The 14,438-nt window shown below is 48.5% G+C and overlaps 1 protein-coding gene across 6 annotated transcripts in view; it reads right to left on the bottom strand.

The window, feature by feature from the left end:
- PLXNA4 (plexin A4) overlaps positions 1-14,438 on the bottom strand; it is a 366,609-nt gene that overhangs the window by 269,920 nt on the left and 82,251 nt on the right. Inside the window, exon 3 of one of the 6 annotated variants that reach the window (XM_024737966.1) lies at positions 3,875-3,921. The exons of the other annotated variants lie outside the window; for them this stretch is intronic. Coding sequence (XP_024593734.1) covers positions 3,875-3,921 — 47 coding nt within the window. The remainder of the gene's footprint in view (positions 1-3,874; positions 3,922-14,438) is intronic. 6 annotated transcript variants of the gene reach the window in all.

Raw genomic sequence — 14,438 nt, 5'->3', positions numbered from 1 at the left:
TGATTCCGCACCAAGACCCCATTTTTTTGGAAGCACAGAATGCCTGACTGAATAGCCCCAGGGCTAAACTGCAGGGTGACAAGGACTTTCCGGAGGCCTGGGCCACTTTGGAGGACGACTTCCGTATTACCCCAGTGACTAGCTCTCAGCACAGACCTCAGCTGGCTCATTCGAAAAGGACGGCACATTCCTCCTACCATGGGACTCCACGCGCTGTCCTCGTGGGCCATGAATGAAGCTGCGTTAGGTAAGTCACACGCTCTCCAAGAACTTCTTAGAAATTGCAGTTACTAAGCTACTCCACCTGAGGCTTTCCCTTGCTTCTGAGACTTTCAGGAATGCAGTATCTCTGGCCCTTTCTAATTCACCCGCTGTTCACCTTTAATTCTTCTTTCTGCCTTTTGATGTTAAAGGACCCCCAGGAGCCACCTGACCACATGAGATGGGGAAAAGGACTGCTCCTCTGGCCTCTTCAATTTACAGCAGCTGCTTCCTTCTTGCCAAGATGTCATTTATTTAGGCATACTCGATTTTTTATCATATGACAAACTCATGAAACTTTCCAAAAGGCCCAGACTCCTATTTTCAGGCGAGAAGGGCGTGACGCAGAGAAGTTGGTGACCTGCCTGGAGTCACATGGATGACTGGAGTCAGGACTAGAGTTCAGATGACCTGTCCCCCGGCCCCAGCATCCCACACAGCTCTCCACGAACAGAAGTAAGAAGGGCCAAGTCTCCGATACTCCTGGGTTTACCCTCTGCTGTATTAGCAGAGAAGGCTGAGGGCATCTCAAGAGAACTGAAATGGAGTGGGTGATGATTTGCGGGGGAAACCCAATCTTCCAGGCCTCATTTCCCCCTTTTCTAAAGAGAAGGAAAGCACGCCCAGGTGGGATATCTGCTTCTGTAAGGACCAGTCAGCTCAGCATCCTTATGTTTCATGTGAAGTTGGGGGGCTGGGTGCTCTAGCCATACCTGCGCTAACAGACCTGAGTTTGTGGATCTGGAGAGACAGATATTGACACGCTCATTTGTTCTGAGTGGTCCCTCCCCGTCAGACCTCCCTGCGATGAGCGGGGGCTCATTATCTCAGCTGGCCTTCCCCTCCCCGAGCCTGGCTGAGATGGCCTGACCCTTGCTGGGATACCCCATCCCCAGGACTGGGCCGTTCTCTGAACAGCAGGGCTGAGATGGACTGGCGTGGATCATAGCCACCCTGGTGATTTCCACAGGACGGTGCATCAGTCCAGTTTTCTATTGTGAGACATGTTTATGAGTCCATTGATCCAGCTCTCTGGTTTCTTTCAGGAACGGAGATGCTTTTTGGTGGTGCGCACGCATACACACACGCATGCACACAGGCACACGGGCTGTTCAGGTCCTATGTTCCAGCATGTCTCCTAGGGACCAATCTACTTTAAAAAAAATGCCTGGGGCTATATCAATACATCTCTCCTGGTCTGAGGTGCAGGCTCTGTTTGTGGGGCAGGTCTTAGCCAACTGGGCTAAATGGGGCCAATTCTTTGCTTTCTAGGGTGGATCCAGGGCTTTGTTGAATTTTCAAAAATGCTCAATGAAACAGTTTATTCATATCACAATCCCTGGCTGTCTCACAGCCACCCTTAAACTTAGAACACTGAGATTTTTCACATCAGAAATGAGGACTGTCTACCACATTAGCAAAGATTTAATAAATTTCATAGCTTTCTAGTGAGAACATAAATTGGAACAATACTTTTAGAAAACAATTTAGTAATAGATAGCCAAACTTGAACGTGTTTATACCTCTGACCTAGAAACACCACTTCTGGGAATCTAGCCAAAGGAAATAGCCTGAAATACAGAGATTAAAAGAAAGCAAGGCAAAACCTTTACTCACAATCATTTTCATATTAGCATTATTTATCACTTGAAAATGAGAAATAACTTAAATTTTATAAACAGTAAGGGAGTGGGTAAGTAAATTATGATGTATGCACGTAATAGAATATTAAGCACATGTTTAAAATTACGTTTATGAAGGTTTACAAGTGGGGAAATTACTAGAGTTACAAGGTTTCGTGTGTATATATATATATATCTATTTATGATTTCCTTTCCATCCCATTCAGTGAATATATATATATATATATAGAGAGAGAGAGAGAGAGAGACATATATACATAAGAACCTTAACTATGGAAAATAATTGACGTAAAAATGGGAAGGAAATATCAATATTAACCATGGCTATGGGGGTAGCACTCTGGGTATGTATTTCCTTTTATCTTTCTTATCCATTTCTGTATTTTCCAAAGAAAACTAAAACTTTTCATTTTAAATTCATTCTTTTTAAAACTTTGAACAGAAAAGTACGTTATAGAGGGAAAAGACCAGTCACACCTCTGCCACCACATGTGCAGGTGACCTCAGGGAAGTTACGTGACCTTTTTGCCTCCCTCCCTCCCCCACCCATCACCCCTCCCTCCAATCTCTGTAATGAGTGTGTAGGATCACATGATCTCTAGAATCCATCCTGCTCTCACATTCTGTGTCTCAAAATATCATCCCCCTGTGTTTGAGAGTGGAATCTCAAAAAGGGGCCCAAGAGGCGTAACCAGCTTACGAGTAAAATACTATAATCAACCTAACGAGCGATGGACTTGGAAGGGTCTTCTAGAAGATGCAGCTGTTCTTTTACAGTCAGCGGAGAAACATGCTGACACGATGTCCTTGGGTTTGGACATCTGGAGCCAAACACCCGAAAGAAGGGGTTTGCTGGCAGCTGTGCTGTGAAGCCAGGAATGGCGGTTGGGGGAGGTGAAGCCTCAGCCCCGAGTCTCCATCCACCAGCCCAGCTATAGCTAATCTCCTGGGCCCAGGGCAGACGGCATGATGACGCATGCTGGGACAGCAGGACAAATCTCACATCCTACAACCTCCTCCGGCGGCTCCAGCGCCCGGCATCCCCCCTTGACCAAACACCAGGGATGTTTTTGTCTGTTTTGAGCATGGGGCACCTCCTCACAGTGTGTGATTGTCTCACGTCTCTGAGTCCCAGTTCCTCAGTGGTCTTATCTGGCATCCCTTGAGGTCTGCCCCTCTCCTGATAATCCCACTTCACCTGGATGGTTCACAGGGGAGGAGAAATGAGGAGAATCCACGTACTAAACTAGCCTCCTACCCTGGACAAGAGGATGAATGAATCTCTCAGGTCTCTTCCAAGGTGCAATTCCACAATTGGATAATTTCATGTGATTGTACAGTCGTCCCCTGGGATTTGCACAGGGTTGGTTCCAGGACCCCCATAGGTACCAAAACCCATGGACGCTCAAGTCCCTTATATACAATGGCATAGAACAGTGGACCTCCTGTATCCACAGGTCCACATCCACAGATACAGAGGGCCGGGAGACTGCATCTCTCCTCTGGACCTTGGCCATCTTCCCCACAGTTCAAAGAAAATAAGGACCTGCTTCTAGACCTGATATCTGGCCAGTATGTACCAGGAAGGGTGGAAGATAAAATAGTAAAATATTTCCACACTGGTTGGTAAGTAGCCACTGCCTTCTGACAACTCCCCATTGCCCCAGAAGCCCAGCCTCTTCTCCTAGGATACTGCTCAAGGACCTCCCTAAGGAGGCCTGCCTGGCCCTGCAGGGGACCTCTGGGATCTTGACCCAGCAGTAGGCTTTATGCCCTTGGTGGTGAAATGTTTTGAGTCTCGCCTCTCCAGCTCCCTCTTCCTGAATTGAGTCTATTGGGTTGAGAGAAGCTAAGACTGTAAATCCTTGAGGAGAGAGTTGTATGTGATAACCGGGATGGTTTAAAAGTAGTAAGGACGGGGCTTCCCTGGTGGCACAGTGGTTGAGAATCTGCCTGCCAATGCAGGGGACACGGGTTTGAGCCCTGGTCTGGGAAGATCCCACATGCCACAGAGCAACTGGGCCCATGAGCCACAATTACTGAGCCTGCGCGTCTGGAGCCTGTGCTCCGCAACAAGAGAGACCGCAATAGTGAGAGGCCTGCGCACCGCGATGAAGAGTGGCCCCCACTTGCCGCAACTAGAGAAAGCCCTTGCACAGAAATGAAGACCCAACACAGCCACAAATAAATAAATAAATAAAATTTAAAAAAAAAAGTAGTAAGGACAAGTTTTGGTTTGGATCGCCTAGCTGTCCCTACTGCTTGTGGGAGCTGGGGAAGGGGGCGCAGTGACAGGCAAACAGGTAAGGGAACGTGGGCTGTGTTCACCTGCCCCACGCTCCTGCTTTCTTTATAGGGCTCACATTTCCTCCTTACAGATGGGGTGGAAAGTCCTACTGAGTGAGCAGACACGGTAGTATCACATGGGCATCACGGTCCTTCCTCCTGGGCTCTTCAAGCAGCTACTGAGCAGTCTCTGCCTTTCCCACCTGGCATCTTAAGAAGGCAGAAGGAAGCAGAGATGCTTTTCCTGGCTCTAAGGGGAGGGGAAGCATGGAGATGCTGAGCAGGTGGCCTCAGGTCACCTCGTCTATCATACGGACAGTTGGGAACAGACCCAGCCTAGCCCTTTCCCCTCCACAGGAGGATCGTGGGATTACCACCTCCATTCCGATCGGCAGAGGAGATCTCTGGTGGGACTGCATTCTGTTCTCTATAAGTAGGAGACGTGTTTATGAGATGGAGGCCAGAGGGACTGGTTTCATGGAGGGAGGAGGGGCCAAAGTGCTGCCTTTTGATAATAAAGCCTTTGTCTTTCTGGGCTGCCCTCCCCCAGCACTCACCCCACCCCCAGGTCCTGGTGGGAAAGGTCACCATCATGTTATACTTTCACAGAATCTCCATTGGGAGATGTAGAAGATGCCAGGGACCCCTCTGAACTGAAGGTATTGCCCTTTCTGCCCGTCCGTCCATCCCCTCACTGCAGGTTAGCATCTCTCCTGGGCAGGGATGCCACTGACAGCCAAAACCTCAGATGTGAGCCCCAGGAGATAACAGCCCCGAGGCAAACCCCAGTCCTCAGCAGTGTCTTGTAGAAAAAGTTCTGGTGTCTTGGCCGTCATCCCAATTATGTTCGCCCCATGCTATGATCTGGCTGTCAAGGATGAAAGGAACTTGGGGGTTTTAATGCAAGGAAAATGTTTAGAAACAGAGAGAATGAAAGGAACAAGCTTGCGCTCATATGTTTTCACTTGAATGTATTGCGATCTGGCAGAGGAAGAGGGACGTTTAACTTCTAATTAATGAGCTGCTCCATTTGTCCAAACAGCTCTCCCTTCTCTCCCCTCCCCGCAGATGAAGGCCCCGTCACCTGGAGCGGGGGATGCTCCGCACAGGTTCTATTTCCCTGGTCTCTGTTAGGCAACTCCCACCAATCGAATTGTGTGCGGTCGTCTCCCTGCCCTACTTGAGCCTCAGCCCTGAAATCCCTCATCAACAACTAGTTCTGATGCTTAACTGACAAGACCAGAACCTGTGAAGGATATTTTATGGGCTTGCCTCTTGCCACCAAAATCTTTCTCAAACTGGAACTGCTTTCAATTTACTGACACCAAAGGGCCCGGAAGGTAAGAACAGGCTGTTACTGCCATTGTTACATTCATGGGTATTTTTGGAAATTTGGGTCTTGTCAACTCATCACAAGGCTTTAGCAAGGCCCTGCTTTCAAGTTCTGTTCCAATCTAAGCAAGAGCCACATGAGTCCAGACGTGCTGTTTAGAGTTACATGATCTTTATAAACACAGAGGAACGGAAGACACAGGCAAACAATGTGTCCACTGAAGTGTGAGCAGAAAAGGAGACCCAGAAGTTCTGGCATCCAACCCACTGCCGAGCAGCACCCCTTGTTCAAAGTACACCCCTCACCACCTCCACTTCTCAGTTGCATACCCCAGACTTCCCAGGGCTCTCTTCTCTAGATCATGTAGGTCCTTATGCTTAGAGTATGAGGGATTCCAAATTCCTCCACCAGTCACATCTCTGAGCATCTTGACCACCCCAGACATTTCTGAAATGGCCTAGCTCCTCCTGACCTCCCCAAATCCAATAAACAACTTCTTTTACTAAGTTCTATCCTCAGGGGGCCTCTCCCAAGCCTTCAGAGTTGCTCAGCTTTCCCCCCACCTAATACCCCCAACAGAGCTGCTCCGGCTGCTTAGAAAGCGCTTCCCTCTGCTCTGCTCATGGCTGGCTCCTTGTCATCCTGTAGATCTCAGGGTGGGTATTTCCTCCTGTCATTCAGAGTAGAGCCCCCCACCTGATTATCCTCTATTTCAACACCCTATTTGTTTCTCTCAAAGTCCTTATTACTTATTATTTTATTTATTGTTTGTTTTTTGTCTTGTCTCCCTCTCTAGACCTTGGCTCCAACTGTTGAATGAACAAATGAATGAATGAATGAATGAATTGGATGGATGGATGAAACTGCACGCCTGCCGCATGCCAGGCACTTTTCCTACACTGGTGATGCAGCATTCAACGAGACAGATGCCCTCATGGAGCTTATCATCTTGCACACAGAGGCCCTGTGGGAAACTGAAATTGTGAGAGGCTTATGCAAAAACCAAGGGGCCTAGAGGCAGAAAGAAGGGAATGGCATCTCGTAAGCTGAAAGCTAAATCCAGTATAAATATCACAGCAAATCTATTAGTGCTACCAGCTTGGAGGGCAATTGCTTTTTAATATAATAAGATCTTCCTTGGAGGCGATTATGAGGCCCTGATAGGGATCAGGTGACATGTTGAGGTTTTGCAGATGGATTAATTTCTGTTTACATCTAGTTGCTTGAGGCATGGAGTTCTTGGTTTTCAGGGAGAAGGTGGGAGAGAGGGCCTCTGGAGAAAGCAGCCCGGACAGAATCCTTTAGGTGATATTCTAGGGAGCACATCACCTGCTGTTGGTCATAGGGTGAGCCAGAAAGAAAACCAGGGGCACTGGGGAGGGACCTCCACTTGGGAAACACTGGCCCAAATTTGGGTGGGGCTCCCCTCTCCTTCCCTCCCAAACCTCAAGGGTGCCATTGCTGAGATGGAGGAACTCCCTGGAACAAAATTCTGGGGTTTTAGAGGCAAAGTCACCTGACACACAAAAGAATCGCAGGGCTGAGGGGTAGGGAAAGAAGGAGGGAGGGAAACAGAAAAGGGTGTTTTTCTCTTACACAGCTCGTCTTAAACGCTGTCTCAAACATCAATACTCTTGTTAATAGATATTCTTCTTCCCTGAGTTTCACACGGAGATAAACTGAGGCCCAGGCACAGTCAAGGACAGACCCAACCACAATAGGGCAGAGTCTGGTTCCTGGCTCACAGCACCGTGACCCAGGGCACACACAGCAAACCCCCAGATCATGACTCTGAAGAGTCCCTGGACAGGGGCTGGTTCACTTTCTCCCAGAGCAGTGAGGTTGCAGCTCACAGGCTCACCGGCCGTGCTTTCCATCTCGAGTGAATCAGGGGTCCTAGAGTGTGTGCCAAAGTCTGCCAGGTACCAAGACCTGGGCACCCCACCAGGACACCTGTGAAACAGGAGCAGTGAGCCTGGGAAGGGTCCGGGGGCTGTTTTTTTCCCACCATACGGCAGAAATCAGGGCAGATGCCACCAAGAGGCAACCCTCCGCCCATGCCTCTAAGTTCTAACTTGGCCAGACTCACCCTCAGCATAAACTCACCCTCAACATAAACTCAAACACAATGGGAAAAAAACATCTAAGCCAGTCAATGATGGCTTATAAGTGGAGTCCCCACACGTCTCTGGTGGCCTGGAACAATCCTGGTTTATGTGAGTCGTGTAGGCAAAATATTAATAATGCCCCCTTTTACTTTAAAACTCTTTTCATTTGGACAACAAATTCTAGGGTCTTCCTACTTGTAATGCACCTGGAAACCCAAATGTTATGGAATCCCCATAGAGATGATGCTATTTTAGAGTATATACACCCACTACTATTAAAACGCCTCACTCCCACCCCCATATTGACGACCCACCACACAAAACTCTCGCTACCCCATACACAACATGCAACCATTAACCTACCACGGTTGCATTATACGTACACGTAAATATTACACACACATAAGAGTATGCACCAGCCACCAGCTATGCTCTTATACTCCTAAATCACCACCTGAGTCTCCCAATCACAGCAAATGGAGCTTCCTCCCTTCCACTGTTTGGGCTTAGACACAACCACACGTATCTTAAAATTGGGGGGAGCACCAGGACAAATGCACACACTCGGATATCCATCCCAGTCAGCTAAGCCTTCAGGGATTGGAAACCAAAAGGCGCTGGTTGCTATAATGGCTACAACCTTGTAAGGACGTGGGTCCGAGTTCGTTAAGGAGCTCTGTGCGGGTGAGCCCTGCTGGCTTTGTGATTAATCATCGTAACAGACAGTCAGCTGGAGGGCTTCCCAGCTGTGCCTCCCGGGACCAGTTCTGGGATCCCCTCTCTATCCACCAGTGAGTAATGCTTTGGTTTATTGGAGACTCTCCTTTCATTTTTTATGGCTTCAATTAAGCGACGGGGAGAATCCATCATGTAACCTTCTTGCCGCACTGCTGAAGACTTCCGGAGGGGAAAATATTTATCGAACCCCAAACCATCAGAGGAGAGTCTGTGGTAAACCTAACAGGAAGCTGGGGTAGCAGGGAGGTGACCAAGGTGGTGGGAAAAGTGGAAGAAAATATTCACACAGAGGTTTCCTGCCTGGACAAGAGCCGTACTGACTAAAATATCTGCTCAGTTCACAAACATCAGGCTGCTTTCCCCTCGTCGCATCTAATCCCACACCCCCAGGAAGCCTTCCACCGAATAACCCAGTCACGTGGACTCCTGGAGCCCAACAGGTTCAAGGAGGCCACAAGGACACAGACCCTGGCGAGAGGTGGTCCTCAACGTGAGGGGCACTGGATGCTCATCCAATGGGCAGTCCCTGGCTTTATAATACCCACGGAAACATGGCACCCAGTCGAAAACCGCCCACACTCGTGAAACCCACAATCGCTGGGTTGATAAGAAGGCCAAAGGACCCATTTTCTGGTTGTAACTACAAATTCCTCCCAACACCAACGACAAGAAATCTTCTCCCAGGTCAACTCATTAGAATCCACAACCTCCTATCCTTGGCCCGGAGATGGCCCTTTCCCTCTCCCTGACCTCTGCCCAGGCAGCCCCGTTGGTAAATGGAGCTGCCTCTTATTCTGCCCTTTAAATTATTCACACCCCAATCTTGGCCACTGGCATTAATCTTTCATTTGCTATTTAGACATCTGATTCCTGGGGCAGGATTGAGAGATGTCACTTGGGAGATCAAGTTGGCCAGAGGGAAGGTCTGAAGGGGGTTGGGGACCTGCAGAGCGACAAGGGCCTGCCTGGAATTAACGGGTTTATCACCCTGTTCCCCATCGCCCAGAGGAGAGGAGCGAGGCACAGGAGACACATATGTGTCTGAAGGAATGAAATCCTAGGTCCACCTGCTTTCTGAGAAGTTTGAGTGTGTGTGCACATGCATGCGTGTGTGAGGACAGGGTGACAGTCACTCAGCCCACATCAGGGCGGGCACTGTAGTAGGCTTGTACCTGCCCTGGTGCAGAGCACAGAGGTACCTGGGCATCTACACAGGAGAGCTGGTAGCTGAGCAAAGAGAATGGGAATCAAATAAAAAGGACACCTATGTGAGCCCCAGGAGACAGTATGGTCTCCATATGCTAATTCGTAATCAATAAAGGTTATGCCGTCTTGGTCCCCAAGACTTCACTCTAACAGAAGAGAAAAGACGAAATATACCCCTTCTCCTCCCCCTTCTCCTCCATGCTCTACGTTCATTATCTTGGTGAATACCCACAATGATCCCAGCAGGTAGGATTATTAGTATCAATACGTTCATTTTACAGGTGAGGAAACTGACGCTTGGAAAGGTTAAGTAAGTTGCCCAAGGTCCCGCGGCTAATGAGAGGTCATACAGGGCTCAAGCTAAGGAAGTTTGACTACAGATACTCTCAACCAGTGACTTATGAAGAAATAAATAGATAAACACAATAACTACCAAAGAGCATTGGGAAAAGAGGTTAGAGCTGTGCGGTGTGTACTAGATACGTGTATCAAAATTAAATAAAATTTGAGGTCCAGGTCACACCAGCCACATTTCGAGCCCTCATCGTCAATGTGGCTTGTGGATACTGTGATGGCCAGTGCAGATATGACTACTGCCACCATCACTGGAAGTTCTACTGGACAATAGAGGCTTTAGAGGGTAATTCAAGATGTTGGTGGAATGGAATGCCCTGCAGGAAAAACATCTGGAGGAAGGATTACATCGACTTGTGAGCTGGTCAGATCCAGAAAGGACAAGAAATGGGGCAACAGGAAAGAAGAGAGCAGAGGGAGTGAGACACAGATCAATAGACTTCATTCAATATCACAGAAGGAAGGAATCTCGAGGATTCACATGCCCAACCCCTTCCCATTACAAATAAGCCCAGTGACCACTCGGGAAGCCACTCCCCTGGGGCACACAGTCAATTAAGTCCAGGGCTCTTCCCATCCCACCCAGCCTGTCACCCCGGGTCCTTTCCATCGTCCTCATTCTTGATCCTTCTTGAGACGTGTACTCAAGAGGCGATTTTCATAACGATCTCACACTATTCTGACTCCCAACAGGTAAGTTTTCAGGCGGACTCTCAACCGCTGCGCCACCAGGGAAGCCCCCAACAGGTCAGTTTTGTTTGGGAGCAATGACTGCCATTATCCCTATGGCTGCACCTTCCCTTCTTGTGATGACACAGGGCTGTTCAAGAATGAAAAGTTGGGCCTTTGTAAAAGGGAAGCCATTGGAAAGATAAATGGCAAACCTGGAGCTTGGGGAGCTGCCAAGAAGGACTCTGTTCTCTGCTCTGTCCCTAGGGTGTGGATCAGGGCACATTGGGAGAAGTCAGTAAACACTTCTCAAGTAAACCAGTGGCTGGTGGGGTGGGTGGACAAATGGATGGACAACACCTGTGTAAAAGTCCTTTGGCCACTTTATAGGCTGGGGCCATAGCCCCCGCAACACCGCACCCCACTGCTATTCATCCAAGCACGGGTCCTTCTCCACAAGCCACAGAAAGGGGAAAGTGCCTCAGAACGTAGAACAAATTCAACTGCAACGCTGAGCCCAATATTAAAGAGTGGGTGTAATCCTACTGATGATATCAGGACAAAGAAGGGGTTTATGTCTCTGCAAAGGAATGCTGCCGGATGCCATTCTGCCTGCACTGGGAATCCACAGACTCTCTCCAGGCTAAGTGCATGACCACTCTACGGGGACCCCTGCTTCCCTTCCGGCCCCAAAGATCATTACCTATCTCACTGTGCGAGGCCAATCCATCCTCCTGACGCCTCACTTACCGACCAGGTCTGTCGGGGAGCCTCTGACAGCCAGAGATGAAGTGGCAGAAGGGGCCCCTCGCCTGAAGGCTCTTGGGCACTGTTTTCTCCACTCCTCAGAGAACCGCATTTGCTCCCCTCTTCACAGGGCCTGCGCTTGGGATCAGGGCTGCCTCCTTTGTCTCTCTAGACCCACGTTCCATGGTGTTCCCTCAAAATACATATTCAGCCATTTAAATGAGTAAACTGTTTTGAAACAAAATGAGAAATCTCAGGATACAGACTCTGTCTGGTAGATAAGGAATGAGGTAATGCTTTAGCTCATAAATTCCTTGAGGGCAGAGATTTTATTTCTGTATCTTTTAAATCTGCATTCCCCACATGCAGGAAAATGCTTGGCATATAATAAACCACCAATATAATGGATGAATGAATAAATGAGAGACAGGGAGAGAGGCTGAGAGAGACCCCAATCAGCACTGACCCTGGTCCTCTGGCTGGTACCCAGTCAGCTACTGTTCCATCCCCAGCAAGGCTAGCCTGTTCCTTGGTCGATGTCTCTTGCTGGGTCCCCTATCTACCTCCTTCAGTTCTGTGGTGAAACTGCTTTCTCTGTAACTGCCTGATTCTCATCCTCTAAAGTCTCTCTTCCTAGGTCATTTTGGTTTACTGGGATCAAATTCCCCTAATCCAGTGTCCCTTGCGTTTAAGACTTTTTGAGCTGATTTATGAGAGATTCTGGGCACTGAAAGGGTCTTAGTGATCATCCGTCATCAAGCACCCAGCCAACTCTGCCCTCTGGTTGGCTGGGTCCTCCTGGACTCCTCTGCAGCCCCGTCACCCATACAGAACCATCCTGCTGCCGTCGGTTTTCTTTTATTATTTTTATTTTACTTTATTTTACTATCTTATTTTATGATCACACCTGTTCTCAGGTCCTAAAGTGACTTGAACCTAAGAAGTGTTCTCCTCACTGTCTATCAAGGTTCGTTCATCCTGCCCCAGGGTTCTCCATCCTAAGTGTCTACCCCAGTCCCTTGGGCTGCAAAGGCATATTCACCTCAAATTCTTGGAATCCTTACCTAGGAACTGCTCTTTCTTACAGGATGGTGCAATCTGTTCTCTACTATGATGTGAGGGTCAAAGCTTCCTGCTGAACATGCCCCCTTGACCTTCCCAAAGTTCCAGAACCAAGATGGAACAAACCCAGCTTAGCCCTTAAGACCTGGAATAGTCTGCTTCCAACAAAGCACATTGTACCGTAATGGCTTTTTTTTTTTTTTTTTGCGGTACATGGGCCTCTCACTGTTGTGGCCTCTCCCGCTGCGGAGCACAGGCTCCGGACGCACAGGCTCAGTGGCCATGGCTCACGGGCCCGGCCGCTCCACGGCATGTGGGATCTTCTTGGACTGGGGCACGAACCCATGTCCCCTGCATCGGCAGGCGGACTCTCAACCACCGCACCACCAGGGAAGCCCACTGTAATGGCTTTTGTTGTCTGATTGTTTAAGGCCTTTATGGAGGATGCTGATGATAAACGGCTTTGAGAATATGAAGCTTGGCTCAGCACCAGTTCATAGACTCACTATTTTAAAGTCAACAGACTCACTGGGCACAGTTGGGAGAAAAGAGGGGGAAAGCAGGTAGCCCTGCTCTAATTCTGCCTCTAAGACACAGGCAAATGCTCTTGGAAAAATCAACGCTTTTCCTTCCATTGCATAAAGAAAAACGGGTGATGACGAGCAGGTGGAGGAACAGAGGGAAAGGAAAAAGGAGGAAGAGAAAGGTCGGGAAGGGGAGGGAGAGAAGCAAGGAGGAGGTTTGTACTGGTGTTTCTATCCTCTGTACATACTTCCCCTTCGTTTCCTCCACGCCTGATTTCTGCTCTGTTTTAATGGCTGGGGCCAGTGATCTGTTCCCATCGATCGCTACTGATGTTTTTCAATTATATCTGTGACACTTTGGGCAATATGTTTGTAAACACAAAGCCTTCTCAGACAGATCTTGCCTCTTGTCACCTTGCACAAGAGCCGTCCTTCGTCACTCTCATATCAGCTGTCATTCGAAGGGGTCAGGAAGGGAGCTCCGCGTCCTTGGTCCTGGGCCTTGCTTGTTCTTCTCTTTATGCCAAAGAGCAAACATTCCTCGTTCATTGCCCTCTGGGAAAATGGAAACCTCCCTCTTCAAGTGGGAGAAATATTGGGCGGAAACAAGGAAACAGCCCTACCTGGGGTCGGGCGTCGCATCTTGGCCAGCTTGGACCACAGTGTTCTGGGGGAGGAAGATGTAGCAGGGAATCCTGCACCCACCTTGCTTGAACCTGGGCTTCGGGAACAGACAACCACACCCTGAGCAGACATAGCTCAGAGACACCCATCCAAATTCTATCCCCGATATCCAGGTGAACAGCAGTAAATTTCCTAGGTTCACCTAGACCGGTAGCTTTCTTACATTGTGAACAAAGACCCATAAGTAAGAGAAACAGTTCCCATCGTGACTGAGTGCACATATGCCTACTTAACTGAAATAAAAGCTTAAGGAAAGAAAAAAATGTTTCACGAGAAAAATCGCCTTACAACAAGTGATGCACTCTGATATTTTCTGCCCGTTCTTCTAGTCTTTTTTTTAATCTTTAATGCTGACCATCACGTTCCACTAAGTTGACTCATGACTGAGTTGTGGGTTGTGATCCCACAACGCACAACTAGTCTAGTTTGAAAAAATATTGGACTAGACCGGGGTCAACAAACTTCTCGGTAAAAGCCAGGTGAGAAATATTTTCAGCTTTGCAGGCCATATTACCTGCCACAACTCCTCACTTTTGCTGTTGCAGCAGAAAAGCAGCCACAGACAATGAGTAAACAGACAAGTGCGCCTGTGTTCCAATACCACTTTCCTTACGTACACTATAATTCAAATTTCATATAATTTTCACGTGTCATGACGTATCGTTCTTCTTTTGATTTTTTAAAAACCATTAACTAATGTAAAAACCATTCTTAGCTTGTGGGCTGTACAAAATGAGGGGGTGGTCCAGATTTGGCCTGTGGGCCATAGTTTGCCAGCCCCCAGCGCACATGATGTCCACCAGCGCTTGGGGTGAGTCTGCCA

This window comes from Neophocaena asiaeorientalis, unplaced genomic scaffold (genome assembly GCF_003031525.2).
Source record: "Neophocaena asiaeorientalis asiaeorientalis breed wild unplaced genomic scaffold, Neophocaena_asiaeorientalis_V1.1 scaffold364, whole genome shotgun sequence".
Classification (NCBI taxonomy): Eukaryota; Metazoa; Chordata; class Mammalia; order Artiodactyla; family Phocoenidae; genus Neophocaena; species Neophocaena asiaeorientalis.
The sequence above is the reverse complement of the archived record's forward strand: the minus strand, read 5'-3'. Positions and strand labels throughout refer to the sequence as shown.